At 43.8% G+C, this 18,802-nt stretch overlaps 1 protein-coding gene across 1 annotated transcript in view; it reads left to right on the top strand.

Annotated features, from left to right (window-relative positions):
• SLC9A4 (solute carrier family 9 member A4) overlaps window positions 1-18,802 on the top strand; it is a 63,996-nt gene that overhangs the window by 34,192 nt on the left and 11,002 nt on the right. Inside the window, exons 5-9 of the mRNA XM_003354711.3 lie at window positions 2,623-2,825; window positions 3,835-3,921; window positions 7,797-7,867; window positions 11,358-11,519; window positions 18,501-18,597. Of these exons, the coding sequence (XP_003354759.1) occupies window positions 2,623-2,825; window positions 3,835-3,921; window positions 7,797-7,867; window positions 11,358-11,519; window positions 18,501-18,597 (620 nt within the window). The remainder of the gene's footprint in view (window positions 1-2,622; window positions 2,826-3,834; window positions 3,922-7,796; window positions 7,868-11,357; window positions 11,520-18,500; window positions 18,598-18,802) is intronic.

Raw genomic sequence — 18,802 nt, 5'->3', positions numbered from 1 at the left:
GAAAGGATTATATTTGTAAATGATTTTGATCAATATTTGAAGCATGACCAATATTTCTTTTTACATGACTTTCATCAGTCTGTCCATGCCAATTACTCAAAGAGAAATTAGGAGAAATGGCTGAGAACTCAACTTGAACATATCCGTTCTAAGTTTAAAACGGTCTTTAGGACCTCAGAAAGAATAACAAGAATAGAGAAACATTAAAAATATTCATAAAATCGAGGCGCCATCAGTACCCCCTCCCTCCACCCCCACCCCTCCTGCCCCTAGCCAGGCCAGCAGTTAGAGTTTTGCAGGAATAGGGGGCAGGAGAGGGAGAACGCCCAAAAACAAGCTACCAGGAGATCCTGCTGCTCCTCCTTCCAGCCCCAGAGGGCCCTGCCTCGGTTTCTTTGCCCCAAGCCTCCCTCCCCATTCCATTTAGTTAAACCCTTGCTTTAACTGTGAGGGCTTCTAGCGGGGCTGAGCTGGGCACTCCGGAGTAGCTGTATATTTGCAGAGGTGGGCACAGTCGGTTCTTGCCTGACTTGTCTTGAAGTTGCATAGTACATAAAACCCCAATTTTCCTTCCATAAAAAAAAAAAATCATAAAATTAACTCTGAGTGTATGTGCCTTTTGGGTCTCCAGGAGAGAAAAGAATTAAAGATTCTGTGATATACAATTATCATTTCCTATCAAGTCCTCTCATTATTACTAACTAGCTATTTGACTTTGGGCAGATGGTTAACTACTCCAAGTCTTCTTCCCAACCACTAAACAGTGGGTGTGGACAATGTTCTTGAGTCTCTTTCAGCTCTAGTACTGCAGGGATCTCCAGGGGCGTAGAATTAATGTCAAGAGAAGTATCACCTCAGAGCTTCGGCCCATCCAACGAGAATGGAAACCATCTGGGAGATTAATGCTCAGCATGGTTGCCCCTTGGTGACCATCCATCCAGCTCCTCCACTTTCTATCCCAGGGTGATGATGGAACAGTCCCCAAGGAATGACTTGGCCACATCACAGTGAAGGACAGAGCCAGGCATCAGAGTCCAGCTCTCCTACTCCCAGCTCTCCTACTCCCAGCCTGACTCACCAGAGCTAAGAATAGTCCACAGTCAGGAAGGCTTGGAACATATAAGGTCGTGCTTTGTGTTATTTATAGCTATGACATTTATTAAACCTTCCCTCCACCTACCGAGGTAAATACCGTCACTACCTCCAGAGAGCAGGCGAGGAGACTGGGTACATGAAGAGGTCCCAATGACCAGCCTGCCTGAGGTCCCATGATGAGCCTGTGGAGGAGCTGTGACAACAAAACAAAATGAAGAAAAATTAAATTCTACTGTCTCCTGTACCACCAGTGTCCCTCTTAGCACAGGATGCTTGCCGTGACATTTGTGGCATTAGAAGTCCCGTGAGGGTATTGAGAGCTTATTGTTCTGCAGGGTAATCTCTCCTTCACGTAGAGCTTTAGTGAAGGGACCTTTCTCACCAGGAAGCACTGCAATGGTGGCAGCTCAACCATGCAGGCCACTTGGGGATGGGAAACCAATGTGGCACAAAACACCTCCATGTTATCTTTCTTTTTCTTAATTTTTTTTTTCTTTTTAGGGCCACACCCACAGCATATGGAAGTTCCCAGTGCTGAATAAGAGCTGCAGCTACCAGCCTACACCACAGCCACAGCAACACTGGGTCCTTAATCCACTGAGTGAAGCCAGGGATCGAACCTGCGTCCTCATGGGTACTAGTCAGATTCATTTCCACTGTGCCACAACAGGAGCTCCAGTACGTGTTTTCAACCAACTCTCCCACCTTCCAGTTGCTGACAGCCAGAAGCCCCCCTTGGGCACCTTGTCAACTCCCTTTCTTGTTTGCATTGAACCTTAAGAAGAACCAAACCAACCAGCAGAGACCCTCGCCCTGCACAGACCCCAGGCATTGCAAGGGCTTCTCTCACCTATAAAATCACACACCTTCTCTGATGACCCAGTGAGAGTGAGCTGCTAAAAGTGTTTCTACACCCCAAGTAATACCCTTACTTTTCTTAGTTTTGAAAGACAGAGCAAAGTTTCTAAAAATAGACTAGAAAATGTGTGCCATTTCTTATATCAAGAGTATCCAAAAAAAAAAAAAAAAAAAGAGGGAGTTTCCTTGTGGCTCAGCAGTAACAAACCTGACTAGGATCCATGAGGCTGTAGGTTCGATCCCTCGACTTGCTCAGTGGGTTAAGGATCTGGCATTGCTGTGAGCTATGGTGTAGGTCACAGACCCGAGTTGGATCTGGTGTGGCTGTGGCTGTGGTGTAGGCCAGCAGCTTCAGCTCTGATTCAACTCCTAATCTGGGAACTTCCATATGCTGCAGGGGCAGCCCTAAAAAGAAAGGGTGTAAAAATTTATTACTCTTAACACACTGGGCCGCTACCAGAAAAGACTTCACAGGTGAAGCCCTGCCATCACACAACTAGCCAAGAAGTGCAAAATTTTGTAAGCTATTTGGGACGGACAATCATGAGTGTGATGGCATTAGGTGGCCTTGTTTTGATGGCACACATGCAGGACTTGGGTTCAGCTAGCGCTGCTGTATTTCTCCTCATCCATGACCTTCAGCTCTAACACATATTTCCCCCCTTCTAGGCGTGTTTACTCTCTTCTATGTCAGTAACCAGTTTCGGACTTTCCCCTTCTCCATCAAGGACCAGTGCATAATTTTCTACAGTGGTGTCCGAGGAGCTGGAAGTTTTTCACTTGCGTTTTTGCTTCCTCTGTCTCTCTTTCCTAGGAAGAAAATGTTTGTCACTGCCACCCTAGTAGTTATATATTTTACTCTATTTATTCAGGTTGGTAGATTTCTTTTATATTTGAAATAAATAGATTCTTCTCAGGATTGTGTATGAAATTAATATAATTCGGAGTTCCTGTCGTGGCGCAGTGGTTAACGAATCCGACCACTGCCCTTGCTCAGTGGGGTAACGATCCGGCGTTGCTGTGAGCTGTGGTGTAGGTTGCAGACGCGGCTCGGATCCCACGTTGCTGTGGCTCTGGCGTAGGCCGGTGGCTACAGCTCCGATTCGACCCCTAGCCTGGGAACCTCCATATGCCGCGGGAGCGGCCCAAGAAATAGCAACAACAACAACAAAAAGATAAAAGACAAAAAAAAAAAAAAAAAAGGAAATTAATATAATTCCAAGAAAGGGATGCTTTATCTGATTTTCAGACGTGGCTCAACACCCAAACTAAATGCCCATCTATTTCTAGGTCATGATTTTTGTCATCCTGTAACCTTTAGATTTGGCTGCCTTTTAATTAATAAAACATATTAATCCTGGGTACAGGTGAAGGATAATGCCTACATAGTATATGGATGAAAATGAGATTGCAGTTAATACTAAATTGTTTTTTATTTTGGCTGAAGTTTATCTCTTAGCAAACTAATGAGATGTTATTTTAAGATGAGGAGGTTTCCAGGCTAGGGGTCAAACAGTAGCCGTAGCTGCCAGCCTACGCCACAGCTACAGCCACAGCCACAGCAACGCAGGATCTGAGCTGCATCTGCAACCCACACTACAGCTCACAGCAACACTGGATCTTTAACCCACTGATTGAGGCCAGGGATTGAACCTTCATCTTCATGAATGCTAGTCAGATTTGTTAACCACTGAGCCATGACGGGAACTCTGATAAGGCCTATTTTTATTGCAGAATTTAAAGAATTAAAGAGGAACTCGAGTAAGCAATGAAGCAATTATCCTGTAGGAACTAGCAAAACAGAAATAAAAATTGGAAGTTCTAATAGATTTGCTCTCTATACTGATAATAAAAACCTCTATTTTGTTATTTAATGTCTAGGGAATCACAATTGGCCCTCTGGTCAGATACCTGGATGTTAGAAAGACCAATAAAAAAGAATCTATCAACGAAGAGCTTCACACCCGTGTAAGTTCTCTCTTTGTCATAACAATAAGATATTCCCTCTGTGTCATCCTTGGGAGTGCTATGGAGCTTCGGTAAGGCCATTAGACAGGGCCTCTTTTCTCTCCAGCTCTACTAAGAGTGACTGTATTACTTCCTTAGTTCTGCTGTAGGAAATTAGGGCAAATTTAGCAGCTTAAACAACCCAGTTATTATCTTTCTAATTTTTAATTTCATAGTCACACTGTGGCATATGGAAGTTCCCGGGCCAGGGATTGAATCTGAGCAATGCCGGATCCTTTTAACCCACTGCGTGGGGCCGGGGATCGATCTCATGCCTCCACAGTGACTAGAGCTGCTGCGCTCGGATTCTTTTTTTTTTTTTTGGAGGGGGTGGGGATCAAATTGGAGCCTCATCTACATCTGCCTGCCTATAACACAGCCAGAGCAACACTGGATCTGAGCCTCATCTGAGTCCTCTGCTGCAGCTTGTGGCAATGTTGGATCCTTAACCCACTGAGTGAGGCCAGGGATCGAGCCTGAATCCTCACAACGACAGTGTCAGGTCCTGAACCTGCGGAGCCACTGTGGGATTCTTAACCCACCATGCCATGGCAGGAACTACACAGATATTATCTTATAGTTCTGGAGGTAAGTTCAAAATGGGTCTCACTGGGATAAAATCAAGATGTTTGTTGCATGGAGTCCCTCTGGTGATCTAGGAGGTTAAGGATCCAGTATTGTCACTGCTGTGGCATGGGTTTGGTCCTGGCCTGGGAACTTCCTCATGCCTTGGGTGCGGCCAAAATAAATACATAAATAAATATGATGCAGGGCTGTGTTTCTTTCTGGAAATTCTAGGGAAGAGTGTTTTCTTGCCTCTTCCAGCCCCTAGAAGCTGCTGACATTCCTCACCTTATGGACCCCTCCTGTCTTCACAGCCAGCAAGGATCAGTCAGGGATTGCTCATGCTGCATTACTCTGATACTAACCCTTCTATCTTCCTCTTGATGATTATACTGGGCCCATGTGGATAATTTAGGATATTCTCCCAATCATAAGGTCAACTGAACAGCAACCCTAAATTCGTCCACCATCCTAATTCCTCTTTGCACGTCAACTAACATGTTCACAGGTCCCAGGGGTTTGGAACTGGACATCTTTGGGGACCATTTATTCTGCCTGTCACAGCCTGCCCTTTAAAGACTTCTGTTTGCAAAATATTGTAACTCTATCCCAGCATCTCCAAAGTCTCAATCCACTCGAGAATGTACTCAAAGACCAAAACCTCACCTAAATCTTGTCAGTTGAAAAGTTTCAAGTCCCATCACTTCAAGCATCTATGTCAGGGATGGGTGAGGCTCTGGGTATCATCTGTCATGAGATATAGTTCCTCCCCGACTCTCAAGAAACAAGTCATCTGCCCCCCAAATACAGGGGACAGTCATAGGATGACATCTGTAGATACTTCCTTTCAAAAAAGGGGGATGTGTGGAAGGGAAAAAAACTATAGATTTTGGACCTACGCACATTTCCATCCCCAAGCACATTTCCATCCCCAAGCACATTTCCAAGTCTGGTTTCCAGGCCTGGAACAATCCTCTGGGATTCTTTCCTCCATCCTCTGTGTCCTCACCTCCACCCTCTGAGTCATTGGTCCTTTTTTTCACAAAAGGTAGCAGGTGCCAAACTGCCTATGCATTTGATCAGCCTTCTTCTTGCCTGCAGAATTGGGGGCCCAATAGCTTTCTTTCATTTTGTTCCCTCTCTCTTCCTTTTTGGGTCCAAGCTGGCAGTGTTTCTGTCAGGGTTCAATGAGGAAAGCAGAGCAAGTAGGAGATAGATACTAAGAGCTTTGTTGCAAGGAATTGGCTCATCATCTCCTATGGGGACTGGCTGGGCAGGTCCAAAATCTATAGTTCAGGCCTTCGAGAAAGGTGGACTGCCGCTCTGCAGTATCGAGCCTGACTAGTATCCATGAGGACGCAGGTTCGATCCCTGGCCTCCCTCAGTGGGTTAAGGGTCTGATGTTGCCGTAAGCTGTGGTGTAGGTTGCAGACACGGCTCAGATCTGGCATTGCTGTGGCTGTGGTGCAGGCTGGCAGCTGTAGGTCCCATTGGACCCCTTGCCTGGGAACTTCCATATGCGACAGGTGTGGCCCTAAAAAAGCAAAAGAAAGAAGAAGTATAGAGTGGAACTCTCAAGCATGAGCAACAAATGCTGTGCACAGGTGGAATATTCTTCTGCTTCAGGCCTTTCAAATGACCACATCAGGCCCACTCAGATTATCTAGGATCATCTCCTGTGCTTAAACAACTGAACCCCTGTACCTTAACTGCATCCACAAAATTCTTTCATAACAGCATCTAGATTGGTATTAATATAAACTGGGGACTAGCCTGGTCGTGTCAATGCTTCAGAAAACTATCGGGATGACTGACGTTCAGAGTTGCCCGACTGGCTTCTACAAGCATTGTTCTAATGGGATCTTCTAGAATGGGATCTGCTCTTTCCTCACTCTTAATACGGGAGGGGTAAAGAATTCCACTGCTTCTGCAGACATGGCCTGGTGGCATGAAAACATCCAACTCTGACAAAGGTGAAGATGAAATTGACCATGGTTTCTGCCAAGAAACTGATGAAGACTTTCAAAATCAGCCCTGAATTTCACCACCAAAATCACCTGAGGAAGTCATTTTAGTTCCAGGAAACCCAAATGAAAAATTGTCAAGGTCATTTGAAAGGATTTGACATTTGGGCATAGGGAGTGAGAATTTTAAATAAGTAATGCTGTAACCTGATTGGAGAGTTTTGTCTCTATCTTGATCTCCTCTGTTCTTTAAGAAATTAGGTAATATACCTAAGACAATAGAACTTGGATATTTCACCCCTTTCTTATTTATTTTTCTTCCTAAATAAGTTACAATTATTGGTAGAAAGTACATAATTATTTCAGAATTAATTTGATGCTTTCTCTCTATTTTGCAAAAAGCAGTTTTAGCAGCCATGATAAACTTCAGTGATTACAAATTTAAATTCTTGTAAACTAATTCATAATTTTGAAGAGACTGTATTTTTCTAAATCCTTCTGAACAATTTGGATAAAGCAAGTGTGGTATAATTGTCTTGGGTGGTAAAACATAAATACTGAGACAAAATGATCGGATAAAAACTGAGACATATAGGTACATTTTGTTGTTATATGTTACTGTTGTAATAGCATATCTGTAGAATTATATTTTCAGAAACTGCGTAAGTTGGATACTGATTTTCCTTCACAATGGAATTAAAAGAACAGTAATTCTTAGGCTTCATATCCATATGATTTCAGTAATGAGTAATTTCCTAGATCATTCTAGAAAATAGTGTTCAAAACAAAGCAGACACTTTGCATTCATTGTAAGTTATGTGTTTTATTAAAAATCTTCTCGGCGTTCCCCTCGTGGCGAAGTGGAAATGAATCTGACTCAGAACTGTGGGGTGGCGGGTTCAATTCCTGGCCTCAGTCAGTGTGTTAAAGATCCAGTATTGCCATGAGCTGCGGTGTAGTTTGCAGACTCGGCTCAGATCTGTCATTGCTGTGGCTGTGTTGTACGCTGGCAGCTGTAGCGCAGATTAGACCCCTAGTCTGGGAACCTCCATATGCCGTGAGTGCGGCCCTAAAAAAAAAAAAAAAAAAAAAAAAAACCTTATCTACAGATCATTTGAATCATGGCTCTAAGTTGCATCACCAGGGAAAGGCATTATAAGCTTCAGTTACATGAACAGAGTGACAGAAAAGAGGGCACACTCCAGAAAAGCAAAGCCACTTTGTTTTCCAAGGTGTATTCACTTTCCTTGTGTGTCTTTTAGAGCAAACGTTTCACCAGCAATCATTTTCCTGTGTTTCGCTTGGCAGCTGATGGATCATTTGAAGGCTGGAATTGAAGATGTGTGTGGGCAGTGGAGCCACAACCAAGTGCGAGACAAGTAAGGATGCTGAGGGTTCAGCACTGAGGATGGATCCATGTGACATGGGGAACCTCAGAAGCTTCCAGTGGAAGCTGAGCATAAACTAGAAAAACTCCCGAGGAAGGGGGCCAGAAAGACAGCGGGCCTGAGAGCCATGCCTTATAGGAGGCAGGCAGAAGTCCTGGAAAATAGGGGGCTTCCAGGTGGAGGAGGCAGCAGGCTTGGTCCAGTTGTTTCAGAAGGAGCTAGTACAATGGATAGATGGACGTGAGAGACGCCAGATTGACGATTCAAACCAGGACAGGTTTCCCAATGATAAGAGATGCTCAGCAGCCGGAGGACTGGCTTCATGAAGCTGCAAAGGGAGCTTGGAGACTCATCAGGGACCTCGGGAAGAGTCCCCTCCATTGCGGAGGAGGCTACCCTGGAAGGCCACCCCTAGGGTCCTTCCACATAAGGATGCCCCTTTTCTCCACATCTCACATTTCAGAACTCATCTTCTTCTGGATTGAGTCTACAGCCATACAGCCATACTTCTTAATGACATGGCTTCAGGAGAGTTTACTGAGGAGGAGCAGGAGGAAGACCAGAGTTTTATCCAACTATTCAGAGGATATAGGAATTAGTGACTTAACCAACAGTAGACATTTCCACTCCAGGGCTTGCCCACATAATGGTGTTGGTGATGCCAAGAGAGACCAAATCTTAAAAATTCTGGTTTTTGGAGTTTCTGCTGCGGCACAGTGGGTTAAGGATCCATTGTTGCCGAAACGGTGGCATAGGTTGCAGCTGTGGCTCAGATTCCATCCCTGGTCCAGGAACTTCCATGTGCCCTGTGTGTGGTGTGGCAACAACAACAACAACAACAAAATATGGCCCTTAGGGGTGGTAGCACAGAAACTAAGAGCTTTTAAGGGAGATTTTTTTATTCGGTAGAAAGGATAATTTTAGCAGTTCTCGTAGGTTTAAAGTAGAATCTAAATTATGTGAATATCTACCCATCTAGAATTTAGGCCTTGGATTTTTTTTAAGGTCAGATTTCCTAGTTATCCCAGTGAAACGTCATTTCATATTCTTTGGTTTAGCCAAATCTATGCCTAATTTTCTAAATGATGTTAAGGGCAGGAAGACACACTTACTGCGTTTCACGTTCTCACAGTGCAGTACACGAGGTCCCGGGGAAGAAAGAGAGAAGGAACCTGAACCATTATGCTCAGTGTGGAGAATGCTATAACAGAGGCAAATGCATAGAGCTGTAATAATACAGAGATGGGAGTGAGTCTAAAAAAAAAATGAGTTCTTCAGGCAAAGAAATGGTGGCAGCCTTGCAGAGCAACTGTGGCCACAGTGTGTTTCCACATGCAAAGCAAGGGAAGGTGTGTCATGGTTCAGACACAGTCAGAGAGGGTGTCAACATGAGACAAGAGATTGGAAAGATAGGGACATGCTTTAATGGTACAGAGGTGCCTAGCTCTGATATTATAAAGTTCTGTACGATACTGACAGGTCTTATTTGAGCTTTAATACTCTGAAGTTCTATTTGCCCTTTAAAACTCAAGACAAAACGCTTTTAAGGGAGTTCCCTTAAAACAGCAGCTCAGCAGTAATGACCCCATTAGTATCCATGTGGATGTGGGTTCAATCCCTGGCCTCGCTCAGTGGGTTAAGGATGTGGCATTGCCTTGAGCTGTGGTGTAGGCCGGCAGTTGCAGCTCCAGTTGGACCCCCTCACCTGGGAACTTCCATATACCGCAGGTGTGGTCCTTAAAAAAAAAAAAAAAAAAAAAAAATGGAGGAGAGTGGCACTGGCATGGCAAACTACAACAGCCATATGAATGCTGAAAGAGTGGAATTAGCTTTCACACAATCTCCTTAATAGTCCTGTGTTATCACTATTATTCTTACTTTAAAGATGAGAAAACTGACTCTGAGAGGTATGTGAATCTGTTCTACAGGGAACATTGACATTGAGCTCAGGTCTGGCTTTAGAAGCACTTTTGTTTTCAGTGAGCCACAGAGCGTTCAGCCTAGTGAGGATAAGGAAGGGCGGAAGGGACAAACTGGCTGTGGCATATGGGAGAGGGGCCAAGGAAAGGGAAAATGACAATGACTGTCAGCCCCTCTGCCATGGAGCCTCAGGACATAACAGTGCCGTGGTTAGGCTTACAGACCACAGAAGAAGGCTGAGAGCTAAATAACTGCTTCTGCTTACGGTGTCTCCGATACCTGCTCAGCCCCTTTTGGAATTTAGTCTCAGGTTTAGGAGGAAATCGAGGCTGGTGGGAGAGGTTGTGAGTGGCCAGTGAGGATGTGGAAACCAAAGCATGGGCGTGGGTGAGATGACAATAAGCCTGGGAGGAGGAGAAGCATCCACACCAAAGGAGCAGGAGGGAAGAAGGGCAGAGGAGATTGGGAGGCAGCCGTGAGGGGGGTTGGAAGGGAAGCAGGATGCTGGGGCATGGAGGAAGTGACTAGCCGGTGGCCAACAGGGCAGCAGCAACCGCTGGAGTTGAACAGCTTGAGGTCAAGGTGAGGCCAGAGCGAGGAGCATCCCAGATGTCCTGGGGGTTGGCGGGCCGATGGCGGTGGATTGAGGGATAAACAGCACCAACAGCTGCTCATGGAGAAAGGCAGGAAACAAGCAGATGGAGGGGTGATGCAGCTGCAGCCAGAGTGGGCTGGGTCGGAGCCAAGCATAGATCACAGAACCCAAGGAGTCCATCCACCTTAGAGACCCGGAGACCGGTCACCAGATACTAAGCCAGCAGCCCAGAACATGAAGCAGGCAGACCTATTACTCTCTGGATGTAAAATGATTGGAGGTGCTGAAAATTCCTGCTCCAGATGGTTGGCTCTGAACGCACCATGTGTTCAGTTTGAAGGGTGGGTCGGCCAGAGCTGTGTTACAAGGGCCAGCGGCCTGTGGCGTCTGGCCTATTCAGATGCTCCATTATTCAGACTGTCAGAGTATATGTGGTTCCCCCAACCCCCGCCTAATTGGCTGAATTCAAAAATCATCTGCAGCACAATGGGCCAAACTACTGTAAGTACTGGGCCATTTAAATGTACTGGGTTCTGGTTGAATAGACCAGTTTTACTGTAAGTGCAGCTGCCACTGTTAGGGGCCATTAGAATGGAACACTTGTTCAGAAACCCCAACCAACCCCTCATTTCTTCCTGGAAATTGGAGCTGAGCTGGGTCAGACCTCCGCCCCTCCCCACGTCATGCACACTTTTGGCCCTGATTACAGCTTGTCCCTTCCTTTTGTTGGGTGGATTTTTTCTTCAATGTATTCAGGACGCTGGGCTATTCTTTCTTTATTTTTAAAAAAATGCATACATTCGATGATTTAAAAAAAAAATGCGAGCAAGGTCTATGAATTCCAGGCCCTCTCCTGGCTTTTGTTAGAATAGAGTTAAATGGTAGTCTGTTTGAAGAAAAATACATGCTTGCCTAACACACCTGCAGAGATGAAAGATTTCCAAAATGTTGGCTTTTCATTTTCAGGTTCAAGAAGTTTGATCATAGATATTTACGTAAAATCCTAATCCGAAAGAACCTGCCGAAATCGAGCATCGTCTCTTTGTACAAGAAGCTGGAAATGAAGCAAGCTATTGAGATGGTGGAGACTGGGGTACTAAGTTCCACAGCCCTCTCCGTCCTTCATCAGTAAGTCACATCTGCCCTTGATCTAGACTTTCAAGGTCAGAATTACAAGGGGCTCAAACTCTTTGTTCCATTTAAAGTCATACCAAGAGTGAAGGGTCAGGCATATGACACAGGAAAAATGAAAAAAGTATGATCCAAGTCTTGACATGTTGTAGCCCAGTCCATGTTCAATCTGTCTCACCTAGCTGCTTTTTTCTTATTCTTTTTTTTTTTTTTTTTTGTCTTTTTAGGGCTGTACCCATGGCATATGGAAGTTCCCAGGCTAGGGGTCAAATTGGAGCTACAGCTGCTGGTCTACACCACAGCCACAGCCACATAGGATCCAAGCCGTGTCTGCAACCTACACCATAGCTCACGGCAATGCCGGATCCTTAACCCACGGAGCAAGGCCAGGAATTGAACCCGCATCCTCATGGATACTGGTTTTTGTTAACCCTGAGCCACTATGGGAACTTCTGTCTCACCTAGTTTCTGAAAAATCACTTTCTGGCAAAGGTTGCCTCCTATTGTTGTTTGACATCTTTCTCTAAGGCGGAGCTCCAAGTGAATTTATGGAATATGTATAGTATATTTTACAAGTCTTTCTCTTTCTCTTCCTGACTAGAAATGTCTACACTTCAACCCCTGCCCAGTTGATTCCACTGATCTCACAATTGTCTTTCTCTCATAAGTCATTTCTCCTCCTGTCTTATATGAGAAGAGACCAGGTCAGCATCCTAGGTTGCCGACTGGGATTTAGGGATGATGCTGATTTGGGGATGATGCTGGCAGCAGGAGGTATGGTGGTTGGTGGAAGGTTTAAAGAGAAGGCTGTGTTTGCAACTGTGTCTAAGGCGAAGGTCTATGTGCTCCTTGAAATTACCTGAGCCTGTGTGAGACCAGCAGTGAACAGGCACAGGGAAGGGACCGGCTTCCTGTGGAACAGAGGACTGTAGGGAGTTGGTGAAGGGGTAGGATGCAGGGAGGAGTAAACTGGTACCTAATTCATCCTTATGTGATGATTCCCTTTGAAAGCTGTGCTTCAGTTGGAGCATCTAGAAACCAGCTCTCCCAAGAGCCAAATGGACATTTTTTAAAGATGCTCTTGGAGTTCTCTCTATGGTGCAATGGGATCAGCAGCATCTCTCCAGTGCCAGGATGCAGGTTTGATCCCGGAGTTAAACGATCCAGCATTGCTGCAGCTGCAGTGTAGATTGCAGCTATGGTTCCGATATGATCTCTGGCCCAGGAACTCCATGTGCCACAGGGTGGCCAAAAGAAAAAATAAATAAATAAAGATGCTTTAACTCTCTGACATTTAACTAGAACCCCTTCAATATCATAAGAATTAATTTACCCCCTGCCCCAAGATGCCTGGTTTTTCTTCCAAAAAACAGCTTATGAATGGTGGAGATTAGTCACAGGGTATATTTAGCATAAGGAACACTAGCCCCTCCATCCTGGCATCTTCAGAAAATCACAGTCTTTAATTATCTCCTCACGTTAGAAAAGCACATTGAGAGGAGAGCAAAGAATAGACAGCAGTGAAATCGTCACTAACCCCTGAATGTTATTCTTATCCCTGACTTGCTAAAGAATCCGAAACACCTTCCTCACCTTTCTTACATGGGAAAAATCCCAGCCTGGGAAAAAACTAAAGGAGCCTCCCTGAGGCCATCTTGGAATAAACAGAAGGCTTTTCTGCCTTATTTCTCAGTGAAACTGTTTCTGTGGTTGGTTGGCTGGTTTTGGTGCTGCCCATGACGGGGCTCTAAGGAACTTCTGATACGAAAATAGAAATGTGCTAACATTTATTGGCGATGCCATACTATGTCACATATTAGAGCCTGAGATCAGAAAGAAATATTGGCAATGTTGATTTTGTCTTTCTTTGAAAGGTTGATATTTCTTTCATGATGGATAATTTTGCAATGACTTTTTAAAAAGTTTTATTAAAGTATAGGTGATTTACAATGTTCCTTCAATTTCTGCTACACAGCAAAGTAACCTAATCATACATGTTTATGTGTGTGTATATGTGTGTGTGTGTGAGTGTACACACACACACATATATATATACTTTTTTCACACTATCTTCAACCATGTTCTAACCCAAGATATTAAACATAGTTCCCCGTGCTGTACAGTGAGACCTCATTGCTCAACCACTCTAAATGCAATAGTTTGCATCTACCAACTCCAAACTCCCTGTCCATCCCACTCCCTCCCCCTCACTCCTGGCAGGCACAAGTCTGCTCTCTATGTCTGTGATCTGTTTCTGTTTTGCAGATAGGACTTTTATTTTCTACAACATTGCATTCAAATCCTACTTTGCTTGCCTACTGAACTTCTGAGCAACCCCTTACCAAAGGCAAGTGCCTGGCTACCTGTTCTGTGCCCCCGGCTGTGAAAGCAGACAGTTTCTGCCCTCAAGGAGCTCACCCCTGGAGCAGGGTCATGAGCTTAATAAAATAGATTGCACAAACCTATGGCCGTGAAGGCCACGGAGCTAGGAGAGGCTGGCCCCCAGGCGTTTGACCTGCTCAGTGAAGGATGAAGGGGAGTTAACTGCACATGGCTCACTGAAGAATGAAGGGGCATACTCAACACTCGACAGGAGGGCTGGACCTGGACACCTGGATGGGTGCAGGCAGGTTAGACCATTAGCGACTTCCTCAGATGTTTGTTCACTCAGTCTGTGAGCACTTGGTCTGGGAATGTATGGGTGCTTATCTCAAATGAGGATCAGTTTCTTCTGTGCTAAAACATACTTTGAATCTCTGTATTAACACAGCACTGGTCATAAGCAAGTGCCCCAGTTCCTGACTCCAAGGCAGGTTTTAACTCAACTTCCCTGAAAGGATACTCTTGGGTTGAGTCAATTATTTTTCAGACCTTGACTCAGGCTTAGTAAGCCTTCTAGGTTCAAGACATGCTTTCCCCAAATTGGTTAGTTAACCGAGGTGGGAGAGGAGATTTTTTTTTAAACTGATATTTAATCCAGGTTTAGTACTTACATTGCCTTCATTTGATCTCATCAGAAATCTGTAGGACGTCAAGCAAAAAGGAATTCCTCTCCTCAGATCAAAGCAGTTAATTTCTTACAAAACAAACCTTCATACAATAATAGGAAAAAGAAGTGTGTACTCAGCTCGCTTTTTGTTATTCTGTATTGGAGGATAACAACAAAACGCACATATAAATTTTTCTTTAGAAGTTTAAGCAATTGTTCTACAAGAGGTTGAGTTTTCCAAATTCCATGATCTTCAAGAGAACAGTACCCCCAGAAGTTGTCCATGGCACATTGCAGACAACTCTGTTTCTATGGAATTCCATGATTTTTACACACTATTTTATTTGACTCTCAAAACAATACTATGGAATAGATAGGCTATGTACTCAGATTCTTATTTTAAATATGAGTCACCTCGTTTTACCCATGAGTAGAAAGCGCTTATAAACATATATCTTAAAGAGATATTAAAATATTTATAATAAATGTGTAAGCATAGCCTATGACCGTACAACTTCAGAATGTTGTATTTAAAAACTCCCAAATAATTTTAATGTCATTTATAAAAAAGCACAAATTAACGTATTGTAATGGAAGAATTTTTCAGTTGATCACATATTGACAGGTTAAGTCTACACAGAGGCATTCTTCCAGCAAAGACTCAGGAATGAAGATTCCGATGCTGTTTTCAGTGTGTGATAGAACATTGCTTTGTGGGGAGCTGGGTCCACTCTCTGCCACTCTGCACTCATTCTCAATGTTGGTTTGTTTGGTGATCTTTCTAAGAAGACACAAGGCAACCACACACACACACACAGAAGAGCTGCTGGGTACCATTGTTTACTCAGTGGACATGTTCTTCAGTCTGCATTTCCCTGGGCTTCATGTATAAGCTACTAAAAGAGGAGGGATGCTTCTAAATAAATCAGGATATTGAGCTCTCAGGACATCTTATGGCATGAATATAACATCTACTAGATTTCACATCTATAGTGCTGTGTTTAGAATTGAAATTTATGTTTACATTTTAAACATCTGATTTAAAAAAAAGATTAAGAGGAATTGCCACCCTGGCTCAGTGATAACAAACCTGACTAGTATTCATGAGGCCTCGCTCAGTAGGTCAGGGATCTGGTGTTGCCCTGAACTGTGGTGTAGGTTGCAGACACAGCTCAGATGCCACGTTGCTGTGGCTATGGCGTAGGCCAGCGCTGTAGCTCCGATTCAACCCCTAGCCTGGGAACTTCCATATGCCATGGGTGTGGCCCTAAATAGAATAAACAATAAATAAGTTAATTAATAAATAAATGGCTAAGAGAAATGTGAACCTTTTATTTACATATATTTAGATTCAGATTTTCCCAGTTTGATTGTTTTTTGGCCACACCCCTGACATGCAGAAGTTCCCAGGCCAGGGATCGAACCTGTGCCAGAATAGCAAGCCAAGCCGCGGAGTGACAGTTCTGGATCTTCACCACTGTGCCACAAGGGAACTCCTCCCAGTTGGATTTTGATGACGGTGAAATTACCGGCAGATTTGTATTCAGGATGACAGAGACTTCCTTCACGGATAAGGAAAGAATGTTCCAGTGATAAGAACCTTTCAGTTCGTAATTTTACTTGTTTGACCTAGAGATTACTGACATTCAGTTTTTCAAAGGATAATATCTTTGGGAAATGATAGATGATCCTTTCAGTGATTTTGCTAAGGAAGTGGCAGGTAGGAAAGTCAATGCATCACCTTGCCCGAGTCTGTAAATCCTCCTTATAATTTTATAGTTGTAGCTTTTCAGCGTGGCTCAATGGTGCCTCTGGGATGCCTGAACTGCAGCCTGGATGGGCTTTAGTGAAGTCTGGTCCTTCCCAAAGTGGTCAATTATACACCGGCAAGAGTGCCAAGTTAGATTTCCTGTTGCAGGTTCAGCTTCATCACATCCTTACCTCTGTTTTCATCCTGTCGGGTCGTGTTATTATGAACACAGAAAGTGGAACTGTTTGATTAGCTGTCGTTTCTGTTTAGCAATAGATCCCTTCCACCATCATAGTCTTAAAGGAATGTGCTCAGATTGTGGAAACTTGTGGGCGTTATCTATATCAGAATACATTTCATTTGAAGGACATTGAAACAGGTAGGTTGAAATATCCTGATAATAATGTTTAAATCACCAAGGGTGGTAACTGAATAGCAAGAATGTTGACATTTGCAGCTCTGAGATAGGGAAACGGATTTCGACGATTTTGTAAAAAAGGGCATTAGTCAATCTGTGGTAGCATTGCCGAGTAAATGCTGGGGTGGTCTGATGCTCAGTATCCAAGCCCTGAAAATCCTTTTCCATTACTTACAAAATAGCCTTGCTATTTATGGTGATATTGGTACTATTGTTTGGGGAAAAGTACTTTAAAAAGTGGCCTGTGTTAAAACCTCTCATCTCTATGATCAGTTATCCCAAGACCTTTGTAAATAGATAATAGCACATCAGTGCATGTGTGCCTTTCAAAGGGCTGCAGCTAGAAAAGGAATAAAAATAAAAATAAAAACCACAACTCTGTAAGGGTTTATGCCAAGATCTTAAGGGAGGGGATAGTATTAAAAGATAGGTTTAATTTTCTCCAGTTCTCTCTTTTTGGTTCCTATATTCAACACTAAACATATATTATTGCTACAATGAGCTTTTAGAAATTACCAGCGCTAGATCAAAATGACTGAAATCAACTATGTGTGTCACGTGAGAATTCTGCACGTAGCGATGTCATGACTGAACTCCACAGAGGACAGCTGTGCACTGAGTGCTAACTGAGATCTAACCTGGCCGTGACTCAGTTTGTGAGCCCTTTCCAAGGTGGGGGTGGCTCGTGGTGAAGGAGGGATGCTGGTCACGGAGGAGGCAGGAAGCAGTCAGCCACTTCTAGAATCTCAAAGTGTCCAGTGTCTCTGAGCTGGGCTGGTTTTCATGGTGGAAACAGTCTCATTCTCCCTGTAAAATATGATTTTAGTTTCTTTCCTATTCTTTAACTAGAGATAAATCCCTAAAGGGACAATTCCAAGATACATGTACTCATAAATGCCCTCCTAAAGTGTTAATGCCACCGAGATTAGTGCTACTCAAAATGTGGTGAGTGGAGCGTGTGGTCCATGAGCTTGAAAGGGTCATCTTATTTCTATTGAAGCTAACAGTTCAACACTTGGTTTGCTTTTGTGGTTTACAAAACCAATTTTGTGGTTTACTTTTTAAAATTTATATTCCCATAGGTTTTTATTTTATTTATTATTATTTTTTTTAAATGAGTCTGTTTGGAGTTCCCATCGTGGCTCAGTAGTTAGAGAACCTGATTAGCATCCATGGGGATGTGGGTTCGATCCCTGGCCTTGCTCAGTGGGTTGGGTGATGTTGCCGTGAGCTGTGGTGTAGGTCGCAGGCGCGGCTCGGATCCCGTGTTGCTGTGGCATAGACTGGTGGCTACGGTTCTGATTGGACCTCTAGCCTGGGAACCTCCAAGTGCGGCCCTAAAGGACAAAAAGACCAAAAAAATAAAAAATAAAAAAGTAAAAAAAATGAGTCTGTTCATAATAGGTATGGAGGAAAAAAGTAACTGGTTGGTCGCCACTTTAAACCCCTTTTTAAAAATGAGTTAGAGGAGTTTCCTAGTGGCTCAGTGGGTTACGGATCAGCATTGTTGCTGCTATGGCTTAGGTTTGATCTTTGGCCCAGGAACAACTTCCACATGTCTTGAATGTGGCCAAAAAAAAAAGGAGTTAGAATAATTTCCACATAAAAGCTACAGGCAAAGAAGCTGTATGTTCAAAATGTAAGTCAAGACATCAAGACACATGTGCTTCTGACATTTCTCACAAACCTCCTAAAACAATAGGAGAGCTCATGGAAAAACAAGGGTTCTGGAATTAGAACTCCCAAAAGTAAACTGATGCTTTTGTAGTCTTCTTGCCAAAGATGGAAGAATAATGCTTGTCTTCCCACCAATGTTTCCAGGGCTCAGAGGACACAAGAATCCAAAAGACTCTCCCCTGAAGATGTGGAGTCCATGCGGGACTTTCTGACACGCAACATGTACCAAGTTCGACAGAGGGTGTGTATGAGATGTGTTCTTGGAACCAATCCTTCAGAATCAGTTCTTGAGCACATTATCCTCTCCACAGCAGCTTTCTTGCTGAACAGTTTCTCTCTGCTTGGTCTGGAGAACAGAAAGCAAATTGTTACATTTCTGTGGCCAAAGTGGCACCTGTGGTATAAAGAGAAATGCAAATCCAGTTGCTGGCCCTAGGGGTCAGGCT

This window comes from Sus scrofa, chromosome 3 (assembly GCF_000003025.6).
Source record: "Sus scrofa isolate TJ Tabasco breed Duroc chromosome 3, Sscrofa11.1, whole genome shotgun sequence".
NCBI lineage: Eukaryota > Metazoa > Chordata > Mammalia > Artiodactyla > Suidae > Sus > Sus scrofa.
The sequence above is the reverse complement of the archived record's forward strand: the minus strand, read 5'-3'. Positions and strand labels throughout refer to the sequence as shown.